The sequence below is a fragment of the Octopus bimaculoides genome, chromosome 10 (assembly GCF_046866305.1).
Source record: "Octopus bimaculoides isolate indiv1 chromosome 10, ASM4686630v1, whole genome shotgun sequence".
Lineage (NCBI taxonomy): Eukaryota > Metazoa > Mollusca > Cephalopoda > Octopoda > Octopodidae > Octopus > Octopus bimaculoides.
In genome coordinates this window covers 65,678,981-65,699,288 of record NC_142937.1, presented here as the reverse complement: position 1 = coordinate 65,699,288, position 20,308 = coordinate 65,678,981, and the positions used below count along the sequence as shown (strand labels likewise).

The following is a 20,308-nucleotide window of genomic DNA, read 5'->3' as shown; positions in this document are numbered from 1 at the left end:
GAATTTGACGAAATGAAATGAAAAGTGAAGCCGGCACCAGTGAAAGCTTAAAATATTGTTTGACCATTTCGTCTGGCACTTCGCTTCTTCTACTTCACTACTCTTTGAACGGTTTATATATACCTACATAAAGTGGTCTTAGTCATATCAGAGTTACACACACTTTTTATACTCAGTAAAAACCTTTGTCTCATAGATAGAACGCTGATATAAACGAATTGATTCAAAATCTTTCTGATTCTTAAGTATAGAAGGGGCATTTACATGGACCCTTTACACGCTAGAAAGAGCAGACTGATCTCCCTTAAATCACATCCGATTGTCTTTAAATAAAATATAAAATATAAAAAAAAAGATAATGTTATCCAAGACATTGAAAAAAAAAACCCTTGAGGTCATGCTTGGACCATCTTTAATCATAGATTTACTTCATCAGAGTTGACCCGGGGCAAAAATACAATAGTAACTATGTAAGCCACAAGAGACAAAATCATTTAGAGGTAGGACATATTTCGTAAAGCTTATTAAGTGGATAACCGATAACAACAATCAACGAGGCGAAATCTGAACGAATTATTTAAGAAAGACAGGCGCTACAACATTTGCATCAACTCCCCCAACCATTCGTGTTTCTTAGATAAGCGTGAAACCTAAAACATCTCGGAAAATATGTGGAAAGCCCTAATATTCATACTATTTTTTTTTCCTTAGAATGTTTCTTTTACTGTCTAGTTGTTTCGGCGTAGCTAAATAATGTTTATAAGGCGTGGTGAGTAATGAGTGACAAAGAATAACTATGTATAAGAACTGCAAAGATCGATTAACACGTAAACAGCCCATGTTAATGGCGTGACTATCTCTCTTTCTCGGTTTGTCTGTGTATGTGCGCGTATACATATATACACGCATACATTCATACAAACGTATATATACTCATACATTCACATAGGCACATACATTATACATATTAATATGTGCATGTGCGTGTGTGGGGAGAGAGAGAGAGTGAGATCAGTAAGTGACCTAATACATATTCAGCAATAGTTCTGCGAATTGTGTGTGTGTGTATGTATATATATATACACACACACACACGGCAGTGTATGTGTATATGTGCAAGCGAAAGAAATGCGTGTTCTGTGTTTGTATTGCTGTTTACTTGGAAATTTCATGTGTGACAAGTGTAGACGTAAGCGAGAAGCGAGGCAATTAACGCAACTCTAACGAGATCGAGATCATATAATAGCAATTAAAAATCCGATTAGACGGAGGACGTGTGTGAAAATATATAAACCGAACAGGCAGTTAACTACGTAGAAGACGATGTATGGGGAGGATCAAAGTTATTAAATAATCCGTTTTCAGTTTCTATTCTACTTATAACAGGCAGACGAAACAAACTCAGTACATCTGTCAGATACAACTAAATATTCACATAGACTAGAATATACGGCCCGAAATCGTCACTTCAGCTTTCTTTAAAATGTATTTGATAGGGAAAAATTAATCATTCTATAAAACATTGTGAAAATAAGAGAGAGAGAGAGAGAGAAAAGTAAGATATAAAACAACTTGACTCGCACGCTCTGAAACAAATACTAAACAGATATATATCACATATATACACAACACACGACGTGTGCGCGCGCGCATATATACACACGCACACGTGTGTGTGTGCGCGCGTATATATACTCGCTCACATACATATACATGTGTGCGTGTGTATACACACATATGCTATTCGGATATACAAATATCTAAGACTGTAGTACTTGTAAATTCATATATACAGCTTGCGTGCGCGCGCGTATATATATATATATATATATATATATATATATATATACACACATATATATATACACACACACACACATATATGTGTACACACATGTGCGTGTGTGTGTGTATGCGTACGTCTAGACACATAATCTGTATTTGTAAAATTACATATACCGCAGTCCTAGTTACAAATATATCCACATAACTGGTGTTTAGTAATCTACACACGAGAACAGAACATTAATCCGCGTGCATTTCAAAAATGCGGAAAAAAAAAGCAGACGATAGAGCTTACGAAAAGATTTCTGTGTTCACATATTTTGTGTATTTATATTTTCTACGTTTCTTTTACATATTTTCGCACTTTCCCAGAATTTTGCTGCATTTCTTTTCTTTTGCAAAACAGCACACACATACTCATCCAAAAATGTGGCCAAGGATAAGTGATGTGATAATAACAATAATAAAAATAATAAATAGATCTACTCACTCTCTGACGACAAAGAACGGGTCTTCGAGTGGCATTTTTCATGTACATTAGCCGTTTTATGTAAATAATGTAAAGTAGGTAGTCCGTCAAATAAGTACTTATTATATATGTGTGCGACACACATAGATATATATGATGAATATGTGAAGGAGTTAAATGATCAAGCATTTGGTGTCACTCAGCAACTGCCGGGACTCCATTTTAGCTGGACTGACTGCTGCCGGAAGTTCAATTACAAAAACGTCATATGATTTATGACATCACATTGGAATTTCCGGCATTCGAGCAGAGGATTATTTCTATTTTTAGAATTTTGCTGGGGATTTTCCCTTCCCTATGAGCACTTAACTTTTTTTTTTTACCCTTTAACTCCCTGTAATTCATTCTTTATATTTGTAAAATAAAAGTAAGGTATATGACATAGCATTATGACTAAAACTGATTTTACCTATCTTTAAAATGAAAACGATTTTTTTTTCCAATTGAAGATCAATGTTTTGGAATGTCTAAAAAGTTCTCAGAAAGGGAACTATAGTTTCTTTTCTGACGTGAGGTATAATTGAGGGAGTGTGTATGCTTCTATTCGAATTATTTGTTTACTGATTTTCTTTATTTCCCTCCCGTTTACCAAACACTAGCACTAGCAACCAGTGAGGTCACCATGTAACTTGCAAGACAAAAATCCTTGGAGAAGGTGGCTTCGTACCAGATGATGAGAGATTAGGGCATGACAAAGGGACAGAAACAGGTGTCTTGCTGTAGGGGAAATATATGGATACTCTAGTCAGAGGGAGAGAGAAAGAGAGAGAGGGGGGGAAAGAGAGAGAAAGAGCAGGAGTGGGGAGAGCAAGAGTGAGAGAGAGAGAGAGCGAGAGAGAGAGAGAGAGAGAGAGAGAGAGAGCGAGTGAGAGAGAGTGTGAGAGAGAGTGTGAGAGAGAGAGAGTGAGAGAGAGAGAGAGAGAGAGAGAGAGAGAGAGAAGGTGTGATGTGCCAGGGAATACTTTTGTGGTAAATCATGTCCTAATTCCATTGATTTCAAATTTCGGCCCAACGCCAGCCCTTTTGGAGAGAGAGAATGAGTCAACTGCATTAACCTCACTATTCAACTGGTACTTATTTTATCGACCCCCAAAAGGATGAAAGCAACATAAAGTCAGAAAGAATGCTGCAAAACATTTGTCCCAGCACCATAACAATACTGCCAGCTCACCGCCTGCTCCCTTTATCTTATTCATTCGGTCATCCACTCTCTTTGTCTTACATTCTAACCCACCCTCCTTTCTTTTTCAACTGAAGTATTCCTATATTTACTCTGCAGTGCGACACCTGAGAACTACGTTAAGGGTACACATGTCTGTGGATTGCTCAGTCACTTGCACATTAATTTCATGAGCAGGCTATTCTGTTGATCGTGTCAGCTGGGACCCTCGTCGTCATAACCGATGGAGTGTTCCTACACACATATATATATATATATATATATATATATATATATATATATATATATATGACAGATTTTTTTCAGTTTCTGTCCACCAAATCCCTCACAAGGCTTTGGCTAGCCTAAGTCTATAGCAGAAGATACTTGCCCAAAGTACCATGCAGTGGGACTGAACCTGGAACCATGTGGATGGGAAGCAAACTTCTTACTACACAGCCATGCCTGTGCCTATATGGCGTGTATAGGTTTAATTTATCCAAAGCTTACTAACTCTCAACTAGATGAAACTCACAATTATTCTCTTGTTATACATTGTCTATTTTCTCTAAGAGTTAAAAGACCAGAAATGCTTTAAAGCTAAGTTTGAAGTACTTTTTGGAACAATGTAGTGGGTCACTGAAACTGTCTTCCATATGCTATGCACTTATCATCGTCATCATCATCATTTAACATCCGTCATCCATGCTGGCATGGGTTGGACAGTTTGACAAGCTGGCAAGCCAGAGAACTGCACCAAGCTCCACAGTCTGTTTTGGCATGTATTTTACAGCTGGATGCCTTTTCTAATGCCAACCACTTTACAGTATGGACTGAATACTTTTTACATGGCACCAGCACCAGTGAGGTCTGCTTTGGCATGGTTTTTACAGCTGAATGCCCTTCCTAATGCCAACCACTTTAAAGAGTGAACTGGATGTTTTTACATGGCACCAGCACCACCAAGGTCTGTTTTGGCATGGTTTTTACTGCTGGATGCCCTTCCTAATATCAACCACTTTACAGAGTGAACTGGATGCTTTTTTTATGTGGTACTAGAACCAGAACCTGCACCAAACACTAGCACTAGCAACCAGTGAGGTCACCATGTAACTTGCAAGACAAAAATCCTTGGAGAAGGTGGCTTCGTACCAGATGATGAGAGATTAGGGCATGACAAAGGGACAGAAACAGGTGTCTTGCTGTAGGGGAAATATATGGATACTCTAGTCAGAGGGAGAGAGAAAGAGAGAGGGGGGGAAAAGAGAGAGAAAGAGCAGGAGTGGGGAGAGCAAGAGTGAGAGAGAGAGAGAGCGAGAGAGAAAGAGAGAGAGAGAGCGAGTGAGAGAGAGTGTGAGAGAGAGAGTGAGAGAGAGAGAGAGAGAGAGAGAGAGAGAGAGAAGGTGTGATGTGCCAGGGAATACTCCCAAGGTATGGGGATGAGAATATAAATGGGAAGGCAGAACATTGCTGAGGGTGCATGAGTAGGGAATACACATGAATGCAAAGAAGAGGGAAGGGGAAGAATGCAGTGACTGTTGAAACCTGAGTATACAGGGTGCGATGGGTAAATTGTTGCCATTTTATATTTTTTTAATTTTGCATATGTGCATTGTTTGTTTTTGAGTTTGTTGACTACATAGTATAGTAGGGTCAGTTGTGCACTGTCTGTGAGAAAAACAAAAACAGCACCATGATGCAATTCACTCTGCCAGAAATTTGGAAACGACATGCTGTACTGCTTAGCATTTGCACCAGAAGCACCAATACGAACATTTCAGAGTGTTTGGGTGTGAATCTGAGGACAATGCAGAGGATTTGGAAGGAGTTGGATGAGTCTAATGGTGATTACAAAGGTACGGCAGCTTGGAAAACTCACTCTAATCATTCTGATAAGAAAAGAACTCCTTCTATGTTATCAGACAAGGAATGTTGTTCAAGGAGCTGCCTTCTAAGTCCTATGATGTTATCAGCCTCATGTATGCAAACTTGGTCAAGGGATGCTCTTCGACACTTGGTGGTTAAAAGATGTTGTCGAAGCGATATGATACGACATTCAAAAGCATTTTGGATCAATGTTAAGCCTCTGCTGCCTTGTTTTCATTTTAGGTAGAGGTGGTCTATGTTACTGTTTATGTGGAAATCATGTGTGCTTGTTAGTAATTTTGGGGTTTTCACATCAATGACTCAGATTTTATCCAGAGTCCAATCAAGCAGCCTACATATTGGTATGAATACGGTCACTGCAAACACATTGTGGGCCACTGTTTTATTGAATGCAGAGCGTTCTGAGGTCCAAATTTTCTTTATTCAGTTGCAATATTCTTTAGTGACATGTGTTTTGATACAGGTGCCAGTGTAAGATATGTAAGATATCTGTAACATTCCTCACCAGATATAAGGGATGTATGTATGTATGTATATGACATGTACATGAGTGTATATCTGTATAAACATAAATACACACACATACACTCATACATGCATACACATGCACACGCATGCACACATGCACACACACACACACACACACACACACACACACACACACACACACATGCACACACTCATGCAGATATGCACACAGATATAAGTGTAGATAATTCTGAATAAGGCCACTCTGCCAGGTGACTAAATTCAATAAAAGAGAATATATATAATTGAAAAAAACCTACTTAGCTTACCCTCTGAAAACATTGTAATACTATTTTGTTATAATTAGCTTCTTATAATAAAACATTATAAGAGCTAATTCAGAAGCCAGAACAAAAACCACAGCTTCATTTTTGTCATTTGTGTATATACATTGAGTATGTTATACAGATGGCAATTTTAACTTAATGCTGTTTCAATTGCATATGAGGTCCGATTAAAAAGTATTAGGACTGTTGCTATGATAACAAAGATAAAGTATGCTGAGTGGTGCTACATGGCACAGATTGATCATGCACTCTGTCATACATACACACTAAGTTATAACATTTTCACTCATTTCTGTTGTTTATGGCAGTGCTTGGAAGTAGAGTGTGTAGAGTGTGGTTGTCTCAAAATGAAGATCAGGTTTCAGCTGCACAGGATCTCCTTGACTGTGTCAAAGAATATGAAGACATCATAAAAACAGCCATAAGAGGTGACTGATCGTGGATCTATGGCCATGACTCCAAAATGAAAGCTCAGTCATCCAGCGGAAGACACAACTAAGATTTCAAGATGTTGAGGAGAGCCAAGAGAATGTTACAAAGCACCTACTTGCTATCCCCAATAAAGGAGTTTTGGGAATGCTTCCATCAATGGAAACAATGCAGAATAATATGTGGCTTCAGAAGGAGACTACTTTGAAGGAGATTAAATGCTGAATTAATGTGTTGTAAGTTTCCATTTTATAACACCTTCCCAAATTTTTGTTGACCAGATCATGCAGACCAAGTTTATTTCAGAATAGTAGATTTCCTGCTTTATCAGTGAACGTACTATTAACTGTTTGCTTTGTAGCAAAGGAGACAAATTCTGTCTAGGCATGTGACAACCAGGTGCATGTCAATTAATAAGGCCCAAGAAGTGTGAAATGTGTCAAATGTTCCTGTGAGTCATTTTGGAATGATATTTGCCTCACTCAGATATATATCACATTTTTAACATAAGTTATCTATAAAGAGATATTCTCTTTTAGGTGTGTATGTTATGTTAAGTATGGTACACAATTGACTGTGTGTGTGTGTGTGTGTGTGTGTGTGTGTGTGTGCGTGCGTGTGTGAAAGTGTGTGGCTTACTGGTAGGGTATTTGGCTCATGATTGTAAGGTCATGAGTTCGATTCATGGGGGCAAATTATGTCCTTGAACAAGACATTCTATTTCACATTACACAAGTCCACTTAGCTCGAAAAAATTAGTTGTAACTGTAATTCTCTGTCACATTCTCTGTCATGCTGAATAACTCTGAGATGTACGTTAAGGGTACTTGTGTTTGTGGAGTGGTCAGCCACTTGCATGTTATTTTCATGAGCAGGGTCTTCTGTTGATCAGATCAAGTGAAACACTCGTTATTGTAACTGTCGGAGTACTAGTTTTTTTTTAATGTATGTATGTATGTATGTATGTATGTATGTATACAGACATATGTACATTACATACATATATATATATCATCATCATCATCGTTGTCTTTTAACATCCGCTTTTCATGCTGGCATGGGTTGGTATGTGTATGTGTATGTGTGTGTGTGTGTGTGTGTGTGTGTGTGTGTGTGTGTGTGTGTGTGTATCATCATCATTGTCACTTTATGTCTCCTTTTCAAACTAACATTGGTTGGATGGATGAATGCAATCCGGGTTATTTCTTGTTGGGAGCTACTGCTCTCATAGACTGCTTCATGAATACCTTTGAATTACAGGTACAACATTCATACATACATAAGCTCAGTGTACACAGCTGAAACAACATTAAATTAAAGTTGCCATCTGTCATTGACATTGTCATCATTGTCGTCGCCACCACCACTGCCGTCGCCGCCGCCGTTGCCGCCGCTGCCGCCGACGTTGCCGCCGCTGCCGCCGCCGTTGCCGCTGCCGTTGCCGCCGCCGTTGCCGCCGCCGTTGCCGCCGCCGTTGCCGCCGCCGTTGCCGCCCCGTTGCCGCCGCCGTTGCCGCCGCCGTTGCCGCCGCCGTCGCCGCCGCCGCCGCCACCACCACCACCACCATCATCATCACCGTCATCGTCGTTGTTATCATTGTCGTCGTCATCATTATCATCACTATTTAATGTTTGCTTTCCATGTTGGCTTGGATGATTCAAAAGTATCCAGCAGCTGCTAAACCTCATTGAGTTCCATTGTCAGCTTTGGCTTGATGCTCTTTCTAATGACAACCACTTTACAGACTGTACTGAGTGCTTTTCACATGCCACTGGCACTGGTGAAGTTGCCATGTAAACTTTCAAGTCAGATAAAGAACAAGGTAAAAGAAAAATCTCAAAAGTAAATGCTGAACAATTGCGGAAAATAGACTCCATCAACTGCCAAGAGGGCAAGCTAGAAGTTGTAGATAGTTTCTGGTATCTAGGTGACCAGGTTAGTAGCGGAGGTGGTTGTTCCAAGAGCATAGCTGTGAGAGTAAAATTAAGCTGGGCAAAGTTCAGAGAGCTCCTACCCCTGCTGGCAACAAATGGCCTCACTCTCAGAGTGAGAGGCAGATTGTTTGTTGCTTGTGTGTGAACAGCTATGCTGCATGGCAGTGAAACATGGGCTATGACAGTCAAGGACATGTGTAAACTTGAGAGAAATGAATCTGGTATGCTTTGCTGGATGTACAATGTCAGTGTGCATGTTCGACAGAGTGTAAACATCTTGAGAGAAAAGTTAGGCATAAGAGGAATCAGATGTGGTGTGCAAGAGAGACGGCTGTGCTGGTATGGTCATGTGATGTGTATGGAAGAGGACAGTTGTGTAAAGAAGTGCTGATCTTTAACTGGGGAGGGGACCTGTAGTAGATGTAGACCCAGGAAGACATGGGATGAGGCGGTGACCTTCGAACTTTGAACCTCACTGAGGCAATGACTAGTGACTGGGACCTTTGGCAATGTGCTCTACTTAAGAGAATTCGTCAAGCCAAGTGCACCTGTGCTGGTAGGGCATAAAGAAAAAAATCAACCCTTGAACTTCGGGCCTCACAGAGGCAAAGTGGCTGAGTACCTTTCAAGTATTCGGCCTGATGGGGGCAAAGTGGCTGAGTTCCTTTTGAGCATTGGCCTCATGGAAGCAAAGTGGCTGAGTTCCTTTCGAGTGATGGGCCTCACAGAGATGAGACAGGTCAATTTCTTTCAAGTGGGCCTCATGGGGGCAAAGTGGCTGAGTTCTTTTTGAGTGCTGGGCCTCACAGAGGTGAGGTGGCTGAGTTCCTTTCGAGTGTTGATCCTCATGTTGGCAAAGTGGCTGAGCTCCTGGGCCACATAGCGACAAAGTGGCTGAGTTCCTTTTGAGTGTTTGGCCTCATGGAGGCAAAGTGGCCGAGTTCCTTTTGAGTGTTTGGCCTCATGGAGGCAAAGTGGCCGAGTTCCTTTTGAGTGTTTGGCCTCATGGAGGCAAAGTGGCTGAGTTCCTTTTGAGTGTTTGGCCTCATGGAGGCAAAGTGGCCGAGTTCCTTTCAAGTGTTGGGCTTCATGGAAGTAATGGCCAAGACTTTTGGCATTATGTCACGCTTGTGAAGAAGCCTCATCAGTCCAAGCAAAATGGCAGTTATGGCAGATACAGGTATCATGCAAATGGCACCCATGCTGGTGGCACAAAAAAGCACCCATTACACTCTCGAAGTGATTGGCGTTAGGAAGGGAATCCAATGCCAAATCAGACTGGATCCTGGCACACCTTCTAACCCATGCCAGCATGGACAACAGACGTTAAATGATGATGATGATATATATGTATATATATATATATATATATATATATATATATATATATATATATATATATGTATGTATGTATATATATGTATATATGTATATGTTTGTATATATATATATATACATGTATATATACATATTAAATATGTCTATATATATATATATATATATGTCTGTATATATATATATATATACATACACACACACACACACATATATACATATATATGTGTGTGTGTGTATACATAGTATAAAATTGATGTGGGTAGCTGGGTGCAATATAAACTGTATAGGAAAAATTTAGTCATCACTAATTGTGACTGTATGTGCTACAAGCTTATATATTATATATATCATGTGGATATGCATGTGTATCTGTGTATGTGTGCGTGTTGGAGTCAAATCTAACATGGCAAAATACTAAACATCAGATACCCCACATTCATCGTGTCGATCTCTCCTTTGATTATTAAGTGTAACTAAAAGAGAAAGAAATATTTAGATGAAGAGGATTTGAAAAGCTGTAGTGTTTGTATTCTTTCGAAGAAGACTAACAATTGAAGAGATACTACTTAGTAATATGTATCTGAGGTACTTCACAGTTGTCTGAGCCAACTCAATAGAATATTTGATCCATTACTACAGCATATTTAACACATGGACACATGCAAGAGGCTGTGCTGTTATCATTCTTCTGCCTTGTTAACTTTTCCAAACAAAGCATCTTTAATGTGCACTTGCATATAAATATTCATACACACGTAAAGACAAAAAACACTAATGTTTGTACACTTGGAAAGACAAAAATACATGCACATATACAAATTCTTATACAAATAAGAACAATTACACATACACAGATAAACACATAAACATCCATATACACCATAAAGACAAATATATGTACACACATACGCTGATTGATACATACTTAAAGAGAAACATATACATACACATTCATATATACATAAAGAGAACTAAAACATGGATGCTGACATTCACATACATAAAAACACAAATACATACACACAGATAATCTTTTAGACATTAACCCATATAAACACATTGGCATTCATATGTATACATATGTATACACACATCTACATACATTTATATACAAATAGACACACCAAAACATAAACTTTCATACATATGTAAAATCCAATGCATACCGATTCATAGTCATTCATGTATACACATACACACACATGCACACACACATACACACACATGCACACACACACACACACACACACACACACACACACACACACATACAAAACAAGTACATTCATGTATATATATATATATATATATTAATATTTTAGCAGAAGTAACAGAGTGACTCAAGGTCTGAGAGTTTTGTGTATTGGTGCATTTGTCATTATGTATACAACACCATCGCCGTCGTCATCATCATCATCATCATCATCATCATCATCATATGTTAAACAATGATGATGATGTACACATAATGATAAATGCATGCACTTACATATGTTCATAAGCAAACTCTCATAACCGTACAAAAACAGATGAACTCATAATGGCAAGCTGTTTGATCTAAAATCCTTTTCCAATTGGACCACACTACCACACTTTAATTTTGACTAAATGCATAGCATATATATATATATATTCACCTACATGTGTGCGTACATGCATGGGCACACACACACACACACACACACATACACACACATAGATTTATTCCTTCATTTATACTGGGGATTTGGCTACTACTTGAATTTTACTCTCTGTTGTCTTTCAGATGACTAATTCACATATTCAGATGATTGCATTCTTTTATGTGCTACCAATCTCATTGGTTGATCTGTTTTCATTCATCTACCCATTTGCATAGTTGGTTGTGGTTCTGTTGAACATCTTGTTGTTTATTGTTATCTTTGTGTCATCCTGCTAATTTTTCAATATGTATCATGATACAATTTCACTTCTCTTGTTTAATATGCATATTTTTCATATAACAATATTGTGTTTTTCCACAATACATAGTGGGCACTTCTCAGAACCTTTTACAGTGGTTGTGAAACTATTGCTGTCCAGCTTATACTTATGTTTATTGTTTTCCCCTTAAATTCCAGATATGTCAAACAAGGGTGTTCCATTCCTTCCACATATGTCTTAGAATGAGTATCTGTGCTATGTATGTATGTTTGTATATATATATATATATATATATATATATATATATGTATGTATATGTGTATATATATGTATGTGTGTATATATATATAAATTTAACAACAAACGGAAAATTTTACAAAAGCATAACAAACAGAAAATTCGTAGCTGACAAATGTACAGGACAATGACAAAAACAAACACAACATAATGAAACACATATACAACAAAAAAAGCCATACAGCCGCAAGACAGATATGTGGTAATGTAAAGGAAAATGAAAGTGTCCTGTAGGACTGGAGTCGAGAGCAGGACAGATAGAAAGTCAGAACGAAGAAAGAAGTAAAGTATTAGGGAAGGAACACACACATACACACATTTATATATGCATATGTATATCTATGTATCATGTATGCATATTCAAAGCAAACATTAGCGATTGTTTATAAAATAGTTAGCCATGCCACCTTATGTATGTTTCAGTAACGTAAAATCATTATTAGTTACATAATGCAAATTACATAATCAAGCCTTATGGTCAAATCATCAGAGATGTGTAATGTTTATATTTAACATTATTGGATTGAAATGATAAGCAACTCTATGTACATGTGTGTGCATATATGTATGTGTATATATATATATATATATATATATATATATATATATATATATATATATCAGCTTGAGAGTTGTGGCCTTGTGGGGCACTGCTGTTGGCTTTTCCTACACCTCCACTACATGGAACCTCTTCTGATACTTGGCATTTGGTGAATGAAAGAATTTGATGCTGCTGCCTTTATCTGCATTTCCTGCCATGTGATAGGCTCATCTGGAACTTTTGACAGTGGGAGATCCAGTTCTGCTTTGAAGACATCTACACCCATCTCATGCAGGTCTCTTAGGTTTTTGAGAGGATATTGAATAGCTGTGGGTCCTTGAAACCCAAGCTGTTGCAGTATCTGGTCCTGTACCTTGGTGTGTGTGTGTGTGTGTGTGTGTATACTAGCTTAAAAACTGCCCTATCGTGTGGCTTTTAAGCTTGTTTAAGAGAATATGTTGCAATTTCTTCCTCCAGAGTCATATCCCAATGATGATCATATTTGTCGCAAAAAATCATGTAAAAATATCGCCAAAAACAATTGCAGTCATGGAAACATAGGAATCCAAAATTTCAGGATTGCAGGTTCGGATTCAGCTTGGAATGTTTTCAATTTATTCACAGAGTCAGCCAAAATGGTATGATATGTTGGGCTACAGCCTCTAGGAGTAAAGTTGAAAAAGTGTGACACACTGACATTTACATTTATTATATTAGATATGTTTAATTTTGGGGAAACTATTTCAATTAAAGTATATTTTTATGTATGTGTGTGTGTGTGTGTGCATATATGTATGTATGTATTAAAGAAAGCAAAAAATTAAAACAAAAATAATAGTGTTCAGTAGTTGCTGACCACAGGATTTTTTGTCCAAGAAAGTTGTACATCATCTCCCACTTTCTCTCATATACCCACTCTTTCTCTCTCTCTTATTATTACTCTCATTGCCACCTTCAACACTGTTACTTTTAATAAAACATCAATGACTCTCCCTAAATTTATTTGTCTCTCTTTCTCTCCCTCTCTCTCTCCTTCTCTTTCTCTCCCTCTCTCTCTCCTTCTCTTTCTCTCCCTCTCTCTCTCCTCTTTCTTTCTCTGTCTTCATCACCACCCTCACCAACTCTATGCCTCCTATTACTCTCACCCCAGCATGAAGAAGTGTCATTGAATAGTGAGAGAGGGGGTCAAAGTGTGACACACAGACACACAGAGATTAGGTTTTTGGATTTATTATATTAGATATATACTATATATATACATATATATAGTATATATCACCACCCAGTCACTTAACATTTTTTTCCATTTCCTTTTTCCTTGCGCTAGCTTACTATACTGTCTGATAGTCAAAAGACTCTGTTTTGATTTATTTTTGTGGTATAGCCAAAAGGCTTTTGTCCATTGTATATGTATAATTCTATTTCTTATGTTACGCGTGTCTGATAATCGAAAGAACCTTTCTGTTTGTTATTTCCTTGTGTTTGTATATGTACATTCATTTGCCTTGCTTAATGCCTTCAGCTTAAGCCCTTGGCCCAACTGGTTTTGAGTAGTATCGGAGATGATTGTACGAAACTATGTGGACATTCCAGACACCAACTGAAGAAGTGATTGACTGTGAATGATCTGTGTATCTTGTTTTGTTCTGTTTGCCATTGTTGTGCTATCATCTTTTTCCTGCTTGTTAGGCAGGGATATTTACCATTATACTACTGAGGACCATATATATATGTATAGACACGCACACGCACACACACACACACACACAAATATATGTTATGTGTTATGTGTGAGTGTGTGTAGGGATCTATCCCAAATTTTGTAAATGCATTACTACCTGTACTTTTTCACAAATGCAACCTATCTCATCCTGGGACTTTCAGTATTTCATAATCAATTTGAAACATACACAAGCCATCACACTCATTAACTTACCTGTTAGTCTTTATCTCTCTCTCTCTCCTTTTTCTCTCTCTCTCTCTTTTCTCTCTCTCTCTCTCTCTCTCTCTTTCTCACTTACTCTCTTTCTCTCACCAGTATATCTTGAAGGAACTTGTTCTGCCCTGTTATTCGGACTAAAGTTATATTGCTTTATTTGATATCATGGATGGATGGACAGACGGATGGACAGACAGATGGACAGACGGATGGATGAATGGATAGATGGATGATTAGATGGATGGATTGGTGGATGGATGGACAAATGGATGAATGGATGGATAGATAGAGGGATAGATAGATATGATGGTCTTTTTCCACCTACTAAATACACTTATATGGTTTTGGTTGACTCATGGCAATAGTAGAAGATGTTTGCCCAAGGTTCCACACAGTAGGAGTGAATCTGAAACCATGTGGATTGTTATCAGACAACCATGCTAGATATATACATATATGTATTATTTATATATATATATATATATATATATATATATATAGTAAGATATAAGATACACACACACACACATGCATACACACACACACACATGCATACATACAAACACACACACGTATGTATATATATCCATCTTACTATGCATGTTTAATGAAGGCTAAGTGTTTGCTACAATTAAAATTGCTTTATTAAACTACATGTAAATCTGCTCAATACATTTAATTCTCAACACATGAATAGAATATTGATTTTTCTTGCAAGAATATTTTAAACAATATAATAAAATTGAAAATACACAAGACACTGTTGGATTAATAAGAACTAGTAGTATCTTTCAGTGAAAATAATGAAGTTTTCTTGAAATGTTAGTGTTAATGGCAGCAAATGATAATTTAGAATTTAAAATTCTATCAGAAACTATATAAAAAGAAGACTAATTCAGAGAAATAATTATATGTTTATTCAAAGATCTGAGTGAACATTTTGATAGAAAATTGATGGTTTGTTCCTTCTGAATATATTGGCTTTAAAAATTAGCTCATTACATGTACATTTTATTTCTTTGGTGAACAAATCCTTGAAGTGTGCAAGCATGCTTTTGATAAGTAATGTTATAATTATATTTATTCACACTCATATATGCAGGCACACACATATGTGTGTGTGTGTAAGTCTGTGGATGTGAAAAAAAAATGGATCTTCTGTTAATTTTGACTGAGAATTCCAAGTGAATTGCTTGCTAATTAATTTAAAGTGGTTGAGTAGCCATTGACACTTGTAACCTTAATGAAGTTTTAGTGCAACACTGTGTATAATAAGGTTGGCCCTTTGAAATACCGGCTCATTTCACTTGTAGCAATTGGATTTGATCCTGCGTTTTGCCACATAGAAATCACAAATCAATCATGTGTGCAAACCCACTTATCTAATTAATGGCTGTTGTTCACATGATAGTTTGATGGCTCATCTAGACTTTCTGTGAACACAGCTTATAAATACAGTCACATTTGCCACCAATTTCACAGTGTCATAGACGTCAGAGCTGCCAGGACATTTTATACTTTCACCACCTTCAGCATTCTCTCTCTTTATAGCTGTTTTCACAGCTACATATTCAACCTGGAACAATTGAAGAAGAAGACACACCATGGCACTAGGAATATGTATTTAATAGGTAAAAATTAGCCTAAATGTTGAGTTCCCAACAATGATTTCCTGCACTTTTCATATATGTTGTTTTATCTGAATATTTTTTTTGCTTGTATTGCATGCGCACTTTTTCTATAAATGTAACAGTAAATCATGTTCTAAAGCATAAAGAAACCTGCCAACCCCATTTCATACACAAGTCTTGAGGTGACCCAATAATATAGAAAAAAGATACTGATCAAGATGTCATACAGCACAGTTGAACTGAGGATCACATGTTTTCAAAGCAAACTTCTTAAGCTCAGTGCCGGTATATATACACATGCATGTGTATATACACATGTAAAATACTTATATTCTTGCATGTATGTAGATATGATACATATCTGTATGCATACGTGTATTGTATATATGCTTGTGCGCATGCATATGTATACAGGGGTTGGACAAAATAATTGAAACACTTTAAAATCTCAAACAAATATATTTTAATATGGAGTAGGACCGCTTTTGGCAGTAATTACAGCTTGAATTCCACAAAGTGTGGACTTGTACAAAGTTTGAATTGTTTCCAAAGGAATTCTTTCCATTCTTCAGCTAAAACAGTCTCCAGTTCTTGTAGTGATGATGGTGGAGGATATCGGCTCCTTACTTGTTTTTCTAAAGTGCACCATAAACGTTCAATAATATTGAGATCTGGGGACTGTGGTGGCCAGATAAGATGTTCAGCTTCATTAGAATGTTCCTTGTGCCATTCAGTAACAACTTTAGCTGTGTGAATTGGTGCATTATCATCCTGAAAGATTGCATTTCCCTCTGGAAACAGTTCTGTAACCATAGGATGAATTTGATCAGATAAAATGCTTAAATAGTCTTGACTATTAATTCTGTCATAAAGGGAAACTATTGGCCTGGCGGATTTCCAAGATATAGCCTCCCAGATCATCACAGATCCTCCTCCATGTTTAACAGTTGAAGAAGATAGTCTAGGTTAAATGCTTCTTTTGGCTGTCTCCACATGTATACTCAGCCAGTGGTTGGAAATAAGGTAAAGGATGACATGTCCAAGATAATAATATTCTTCCATTGCTCTAAGGACCAATTCTGTAGGTTTTTACTACACGCTAAATGCTTTGCAAAGTTTGTTTTTGAAAGTAGTGGAAACTGGGATCCCAAGGTAGTCATTAAATTTTGCAGTAATTTTAGGAGCTGTACTTTTGTGATCCTTCCTAACAATTCGTGTAAGAGTCTGACAGTCCCTATCTGAGAGTTTTGGTTTTCTTCTGGAGTTTTGTTTCAATGAGGAGGTTTTTCCCTCTTTCTCAAAAGTTGTCTTTACTTTCGAAGCACTACTTCTTGATACACCAAACATTTCGGCTGTTTTCATTACGCTAGCGACTGCCATACGAGCACCAACAATTTGACCTCTTTGAAAGTCCGATAGATCTGTCATTTTAATGAATTTTAATTTCCTTTTTCTGATGATATCTGAAAAGAAACAACAATTTTAGCAAAACATATTAAGCAACACTAAGAATAAATAAAAAAACATAGAAATAAACAAACTTTTGATGGTTTTATAGATATTTCAAAATTATGATGCTATGATGCTAGGTGTTTCCATTATTTTGTCTAACCCCTGTATGTATGTATGTATGTATGTATGTATGTATGTATGTATGTATGCATGTATGTATAAATGTATATATATATATATATATATATATGTGTGACACGTAAAAGCACCCACTACACTCTCTGAGTGGTTGGCGTTAGGAAGGGCATCCAGCTGTAGAAACTCTGCCAAATTAGATTGGAGCCTGATGTAGCCATCCGGTTGCACCAGTCCTCAGTCAAATCGTCCAACCCATGCTAGCATGGGAAGCGGACGTTAAACGATGATGATGATGATGATGATGATATATAAGCACATACAAATATACATAGTATAATTTGAGTGAAGACTTGTAACATTCATTTCAGAACTCTTATGCTGCTATCTGGCTACCACATCATATCCTGCAGCAGGGTGTAATCCAGGCCCAGATACACATGCAGAACTTCTCTTTGCTTGAGATTAATACAAGGATTGTATAATTATAAAGAATGATTTTCTTTAAGGGTACATTAATATAAACACAGCAGCTTAAAGCTGGTGTGCAGAAACAAATGCTGTGATCTACTATTAAAACCTGTTTCTCCATCCTTGTGTCATATTATCCTTATATATATATATAAACACACATACATACCGAAGGGGTTGCTGGAAAGTTCCTGGCTTTGAGTAAAAGAAAATACAGGAGGATCAGTTAATCATGAGTTTATTCAATGTATTCTCCTCTAAGATTAACACTTATTGCAGCAGTCCTTCAGTTTTTCTAAGCCCTGTAAAAGAACTTGGAAGTTTGGGCCTCCAGTAAGGCCTTTTAGCATCTCCTCGTATATAGTGAACGGTGTCAGCAAGAGGATCTAAAATGTATTCTCTAGTCAAGATATTTTTGCTGGCACCATCCCTACTACAATAAGGCACTGGCATCCAGTGAGTTTAAGGACCGCATCTCCTACATGCCAGGCCCTAACACCCAGAATGATAACAGCACTGACAGTAGCGCCAACAACACTGGTGGCTACAACATCCCCAGGCCCAGAGCCAACTGGAGATGCACCAGTAATGTGAACACAGCCAACATCCAAGCCTGAAAATACATTGAATCAGTCAGTATGGCATTCAAATGACACTTGTACAACCACAGGTCCTCCTTCAGGGTCTCAGAAAGATGATTCGTCACATCCATGGCCAGCTATGCGTGGTGCTTCAAAGATCAAGGGACCTCATATGATATCAAGTGGAAGATCTTAGAACAGCTGGGTCCCTACATCAACAGGAGTAGATGTTGCATGCTATGTATAGCTGAGTGAGGTAGGATACTTAAAGACTCCCTGATACCTGGATCACAGAATACTCGCCAAGAAATCTTTACACCATGTATCCATTTCAAGCACTACTTGCTGCAAACATGGAATTCCCTGTTTGCTGGCTAAGCCTGGAAGAGTCCATGTTATCCATTAGCAGACCAAAGGATAGATCCCTTATTCCCCATCGCCATATAGCTGGTCTAGGGTAGATAACCTGCCCTCACTATCACTGGACCTTTTATTCTCTGATGACCTTTTGACCATTGACTGTAACAACTGTCCACCTCCAAGAGGTGAAGAGTTAAATTCGTCTTCAGACTAGAATCTGATGAATCATCCATGAAGCTATGGTTTTCATGGATGTGAAACCATTGGTCACACTATGACCAGACATTAACTTTATTACTTTAATATATATATATATAACTGAGCTAAAGGCAACAAAAAATAAAGTAATGATCATCACTACTCTAGATGTCCCTGTAATAATCCATAAATAAATTATCCTTTTCTGGATGCTTAATGAACTAGCAAGACAAGATTGTATAGCAAGAAAAATAATGCCTTTAAGTAGAATACACCACTTGAAATCTGACATACAAAGATTATGCTTAATGCAAATATAGAGAGGTAAGTATCTTATGCAACTAGAAAACAGTTCTGAAATATCCACTTTTGGACTTCAAAAAATATCATGTAAAAAATAATGGAAAACTAATACAAGTATAAAACACATACAAAATAAATATCTGCTTTCTGTGTTCATGGCAGCTTACAAATTCAGCTCAGTGACTGAAATGACAAATAGTTGAGTAGAAAGAAGGAACAATAGAAATAGTTACAAATGCAGAAATAGCATGCCATAATAAGCTAAATAAAAAATTTGCTCGTATAAGGCCAATAACTGACAAATATTGAACAGTGAGAGAGAGAGAGGGGGAAGAGAGAGAGAGGAAGAGAGAGAGAGAGAGAGAGGAAGAGGAGAGAGAGAGAGAGAGAGAGAGAGAGAGAGAGAGAGAGAGAGAGAGAGAGAGAGAGTACAACTTTAGCTGAGAATGCAGTATTCAAAGTTGAGACAAAAGATTCTTGATTGTGTTACTGGATCAAAGTTAGAATTATCAAAATCAAGCAAAAGAAACAGAATATATTGTGTATATTCAGTTCGTAGATGTTGGAAAGAAAAACTGGCTGATGCTATTACTGTCTGAGGTAACAAAGAATGCCTTTATAG

At 37.5% G+C, this 20,308-nt stretch overlaps 1 protein-coding gene across 2 annotated transcripts in view; it reads right to left on the bottom strand.

Moving 5' to 3' along the window:
• The window catches only part of LOC106879764 (syntaxin-6), a 157,059-nt gene extending 154,541 nt beyond the window's left edge, over positions 1-2,518 (bottom strand). For both annotated transcript variants that reach the window (XM_014929451.3, XM_014929449.3), the window contains exon 1: positions 2,276-2,518. Coding sequence is in view for 1 of the 2 variants with exons in the window: in XM_014929449.3 (XP_014784935.1) it covers positions 2,276-2,310 (35 nt within the window). In the remaining variant the exon portion in view is untranslated. The remainder of the gene's footprint in view (positions 1-2,275) is intronic.
• Positions 2,519-20,308: the final 17,790 nt, after the last annotated feature.